The sequence below is a fragment of the Cebus imitator genome, unplaced genomic scaffold, assembly GCF_001604975.1.
Source record: "Cebus imitator isolate Cc_AM_T3 unplaced genomic scaffold, Cebus_imitator-1.0 Scaffold123, whole genome shotgun sequence".
In the NCBI taxonomy this organism is placed as follows: Eukaryota; Metazoa; Chordata; class Mammalia; order Primates; family Cebidae; genus Cebus; species Cebus imitator.
In genome coordinates, this window is record NW_016107438.1 from 2001594 (window position 1) to 2007543 (window position 5950).

A 5950-nucleotide genomic window follows, 5' to 3' on the forward strand; every position below is an offset into this window, starting at 1 on the left:
AAAAATTAGCTAGTTGTGGTGACACACGCCTGTAGTTCCAGCGACTCAGGAGACTAATGTGGAAGAACTGCTTGAGTCTAGGAGTTTGAGGCTGCAGTGAGCCATGATGGTGCCCTGAATTCCACACTGATGACTGAGCAAGACAGTGTCTCAACAAAAAGAAATAAGTAAATGGAAATGGAGTAAACACTCCAATAAAAGGGCAGAGGTTTTCACACTAGATAAGAAAGTAAGACCCTGTTACATCTGTCTTAAAAGATGCCCTTTTAATACCCAACAATTGCAGAATATGCATTATTTTCAAGTGCACGTGCAACATTTACCAAGATAACTCATTTGCTGGGCCATAAAACAAATCTTGATAAACTTTTATTTTATTTTATTTTACTTTATTTTTATTTAGTTTTCTAGAGACAGGGGCTTTCTCTATTGCCCAGGCTGGAGTGCAGTGACACAACCATAGGTCACTGCAGCTCAGCTTCCTGGGCTCACTTGCTCCTTCCACCTCAGCCTCCCAAATAGCTAGGACCACAGGCATCTGCCATCTCACCTGGCCTGATAAATTTTAAAAGACTGAAATTTTACAAAGTACGTACACTAACCACAAAGGAGTTCAATCAGAAACTAACAACAATAAGATATCTACATTTGGTCTAAGCCAAAATGCCAAGAAGTGATCACAATAAGGTATCTAGAAAATCCTCAAAAATGTAAAAATTAAACAATATACTTCTAGATAACCCATGGATCAAAAATTAAATCATAAGGGAAATTAGAAAGCATTTCAAACCAAGTAATAAGTATGCAACATATAAAAATGTGTGGTATGCACACAAATTAGGGTTTACAGAGAAATTTGTAGTGCTAAATGCATATTAGAAAGGAAGACAGCCTGAAAATAATCTAAATTTCCACTTTAAGAGGCTAGAAAATGGTGATCAAATTAAACTACAGTTATTAGAAAAAAGGAAATAATACGGATAATACTGGAAATCAATGAAATAGAAAACAGCCAAGTGTGGTAGTGTGTGCCTATAGTTCCAGCTATCAAAGAGACTGAGGCAGGAGGATTGCTTAAGCGCAGGAATTCAAGATCAGCCTCAACAACATAGCAAGACCTCAGGTCTAAAAAAAAAATTTTTTTTTTCTTTGAGATGGAGTCTCACCCTGTCTCCCAGTGCAATGGTAAGATCTCAGGTCACGGCAATCTCCTCCTCCGGGGTTCAAAGGATTCTCATGCCTCGGCCTCTTGAGTAGCTCGAATTACAGGCACATGCCACCATACCCAGCTAATTTTTGTATTTTTCATAGAGACAGGGTTTACCATGATGCCCAGGCTGGTCTTGAACTCCTGACCTCAAGTGATCTGTCCACCTTGGCCTCCCAAAGTGCTGGGATTACACATGTGAGCCACTGCACCCAGTCAAAATTTTTTTAATAAAAAAAAAAATTGGGCTGGGCGTGGTGGCTCATGCCTGTAATCTCAGCACTTTGGGAGGCCGAGGTGGGTGGATCACCTGAGGTCAGGAGTTCAAGACCAGCTTGGCCAACATGGTGAAACCCTGTCTTTAAAAAAAAAAAAAGAAAAAAAAGAAAAAAATTGGCTGGGCATGGTGGCTAATGCTATAATCCTAGTACTTTGGGAGGCTGAGGCAGGAGGATTGCTTGAGCTGAGGAGTTTGACAAGCCTGGGAAACATGATGAGATCCTGTCTCTATCAAAAAAGAAAAAAGAAAAGAAAAGAAAATCAGCCAGGTGTGGTGGTGCACACCTGTAGTTCCAGCTGCTCAGGAGGCTTGGGAGGGGGGCTCACTTGAGCCCAGGAGATGGAGGCTGCCATGAGGTAAGATTGTGCCACTACAGCACAGCCTGAGCCACAGGGCCAGAGTCTCAAAATAAAAAAGAAAAGAAAAAAAAAAACCCGATAAACCTGTAGTAAGACAGATCAAGATAAAGAAACAGGAAGCACAAATTACTTTTACCAACCATCAGATTGGCTATCACTAAAGATGCTGCAGATATCAAAAGGACAACAAGGCTGGGTGCAGTGGCTCATGTCCGTAATTCCAATACTTTGGAAAGCGGAGAAGGAGGACAGCTTGAGGCCAGAAGTTTCAGACCAGCCTGGGCAACACAGCGAAACCCTGTCTTTACAAAAAATTTTTTAAAAAAAATTAGCTGGGTGCAGTGGCATGTGCCTGTAGGCTCCATCTCCTGTCACTCCAGCTACTCAGGAGGCTGAGGCGGGAGGACTGCTTGAGCCCAGGAGTTTGAGGCTGCAGTGAGCTATGATCACAACACTGTACCCCAGACTGGGCAACAGAGTGAGACCTTGTCTCAAAATGAAAACAAAACAAAAAACGACAATAGAAAAATTTAAAGAGATGAGAAGGGACAGAGTTTGGTCCTGATTCTGAGCAAAATGGATTAAGCTTTCTCCATCCTGTCTCTCCCACTGACCATACCCATAAAATCTGCACAGGATGCACGCACAGGGTAGCTATCTGAGAATTCTGAAAAGTAGACAGTAGCAGGCAGATTGTGGGTGTAGGTGATAATTGAAAGTCCTGGCAAATCAGCAGAATGGATTTACCATTTCTCCCCCAGCATCCCCAAGACTGGACTAAAGGTAACCCAAAACCCAGAAGTGGGTACATAGGGGTAGGCAGAGAGAGCTCCAGGAGAAGCCCTACAGTTTTGGCTCAAAGAGTGAGAAAGAGGACATCCAATGTTCAGAGACCTTTTTTCTTCTTTTCTTTTATTTTCTCTACTCTCTTGAGCCCCCATCTCCAGGAAGTTCTTAATCGATAATAGCAGTGACAGCGAGAGAATTCACAGCAGGGGCCAGAGAAACTGAACACTCCGAGGGAGGAGAATCTTTTCTCTAAGTGGAGAAATAGTGGTCCCAAGAGAGTGGAGTCACCCCTCATGCTTTTCTCCCTCTGAGACATTTTGCCACTTGGTCCTGGAGGTGGGTATAGGCACAGAAAGTGTGCCACAGAACAGGGTAACTAAAGTCCCAGCTTTCAGGCCAGAGAATGGAAAGAAGGAGGCCCAGGGAAACAGAAAGTACCAGAGAGATTGTGGAGAGAAAGGAAATTGGGAAAGTAACCCAATAAAGTGGTTTATTAACTCCTGGGCTTGCTCCTAAGCTGCCCATGTGTGGCTCCGACCCTAAACAGCGTATCAAGAACTTTGAGAACTGTACTAAGAGAGAGATCACCAATGAAAAAAAAATCTACCTTGCAAACAATAATCAAAAGAAAATTGGAGTGGCTCTGTGACTATCAGACAAAGTAGACCTCCAAACAAAGAAATGAGACATCACATAATGATTAAACAGATCAATTGATCAAGACACAACAATCTTAAATGTGTATGCACCTAAGGACAAACCTTCAAAAATGAAGAAAAAACTCCCAGAAGTGAAAGGAGAAATAGACACATTCACAATAATAGAGATTTCAACATTCCTCTCTCAGCAATTGATAGTACTGGTACACAACAAATTAACAAGGGTATAGAAGAACAGAACAACATCATCAACCAAATGAATCTAATTGATCCTACCACCCAACAATAGCAAAAGACACCTTATTTTCCTTAAAAAAAAAAAAAAAAAAAGCTTTTGCCCAGGTTTGGTGGCTCATGCCTATAACCTCAGACATTAAAATGAAAATAGGCACTTTTATAAATAGTTCTTCATGTATAAAGCCACCTTAGATGAAATGAACCAATACCTCAAAAACCATAAACTGTCAAAACTCACTCAAAATAAAATAGCAAATTTGGATAATCTTATATCTGCTTTTTAAAAATTGAACTTTTAGTTTAAAATACTCTAAAAAAGAAATCTCTAGGCCCAGATAGTTTCTCTGGAGAATTCTAAATATCCAAATATTTAGATAAGAAACAATGACAAATCACCAGGTGCTGTGGCTCACACCTGTAATCCCAGCACTTTGGAAGGCTGAGGCGGGTGGATCACTTGAGGTCAGGAGTTCGAGACCAGCCTGGCCAACATGGTGAAACCCCATCTCTACTAAAAATACGAAAATTAGCCAGGTGTGGTAGTGGACATCCGTAATCCCAGCTACTTGGGAGGCTGGGGCAGGAGAAATGATTGAACCCAGGAGGCAGGGGTTGCAGTGGGCCGAGATTGTGCCACTACACTCTAGTGTGGGCAACAGAGTGAGGCTCCATCAAAAATAAAAAACCAGAAAAGAAAAGAAATAATGACACAAACATAATCTCTTGCAGAAAACGAAAGAGAAAGGAATACTTCCTAACTCACTTTATGGGGCCAAAATTACCCTGATATCAAAGATATACAAAGAAAGTAGAAGGGAAAAAACTATAAACCAACACCTTTTATGAACTTAGACATAAAATTTTAGCAAATTAAATTCAGCAGTGTATTAAAAAATATATACCATGACCAAGTGAGGTTTATCCTGGGATTGCAAGGTAGATACAATATTCAAAAATCGATCAATATAATCCACCATATTAGCAGTCTAAAGAAAAAAAATCCATGATTATATCACTTCATGCCAAAGAAGCTCTTGACAAAGTTAAACATCCATCCATTATTTTTAAAAACTCTCAGCAAACTAGGAATAGAAGTAACCTTTTTCAGTCTGATAAAGGGCATCTACAAATACCTGACAGTTAATATCATACTTAATAGTAAGGAATTGAATGTTACCCTGGTAAGACTGGAAGCAAGACAAAGATGTTTGCTGTCTCCAGCCCTATTCAACATTGTACTAGAAGTTCTAGCTACTGCAATAAAGCAAGAAAAATAAAGAGCCCAATGTTTGGAAAGAAGTAAAACTGACTTTAGTTGAAAATGACATATGGTAAAAATCCTAAAGGATCAACAAAAAAGGGCCAGGCGCGGTGGCTTATGCCTGTAATCCCAGCACTCTGGGAGGCCAAGGTGGGTGGATCACCTGAGGTTCGGAGTTTGAGACCCACCTGACCAATATGGTGAAACCCTGTCTCTAAAAGAAAAAAAAAAGCAAGGAAAAGCCTCCCTGGAGAGCCCTGAGGCGGAATATGGTCCTGCCAGCACCATGGTTTTAGACTTCTAGCCTCAGGAACTGTGAGAGAATAAATGGTGTTGTTCTAAGCCACCCAGTTGGAAGCAATTTGCCACAGCAGCTCTAGGAACCCACTCCAGGGGAAAATCTGCCTCCGAAGAGGGGACACACAAGAGCACCTTCCTAAATGCCAGTCCAGGCCCATCCTCCCAGCAGCTACGCCATTCCACAGCGTGGGCTTGTCCAGAGGAGACACCGAGGCCCAGGGAGGCTCAGTGGCTTACTCACTGGGTCACAGCAAGTTGCGGGTAGAGAAACGATCAGCAAGCAAGACTCCCACCACTCCCTCCCAGAGCTCAGCTCACTACTTACCACAGTGCCAGCGGATACATTCACTGCAGAGGCAGACTTGGCCTCCTTGATTCTGAAGTTGGGTTTACTGGGCTCTAGCCCAGAGCTGCTGAGATTGAGATTCCTCAGGTTGGGTACAGAACTGAAGGGTCTTGCAGGCGTAGGCTTGGGGGAAATGGAGCCGGCCTCCTTCGTGCGGGCCTCCTGGTTGAGGCTGCTGTCTGCTTCATTTTTCCTTTCATCTCTGACACTCAAGAGCAAGTCAGGTACACAGGACACTAATGCCAATGGTTGGATGTCCTGGGGAGGAGGAAATAAACACACAGCCCTTGGGAACCCAACTCTAGCCACTTCCAGATTTGTCTGCACCCAGGGGTAGGCGCAAAGGCAATGAGGAGAAGGAAAGCAGTCGATACTAAAGTCTCTCTAATGTGGGGCTCTCAACCTGGAATTCCTAGACCCTTAGAGGGCTCATGGATAGCTTCACGGGGTCTTTGAGCCCCTTGAAATTGCAGTTTAAAAACTGCATTGTGTACTTTAGGGCAAGAGATTCC

At 42.6% G+C, this 5950-nt stretch overlaps 1 protein-coding gene across 1 annotated transcript in view; it reads right to left on the reverse strand.

The window, feature by feature from the left end:
- TTLL6 (tubulin tyrosine ligase like 6) overlaps positions 1-5950 on the reverse strand; it is a 41358-nt gene that overhangs the window by 15550 nt on the left and 19858 nt on the right. Inside the window, exon 11 of the mRNA XM_017540047.2 lies at positions 5418-5696. Within this exon, the coding sequence (XP_017395536.1) occupies positions 5418-5696 (279 nt within the window). The remainder of the gene's footprint in view (positions 1-5417; positions 5697-5950) is intronic.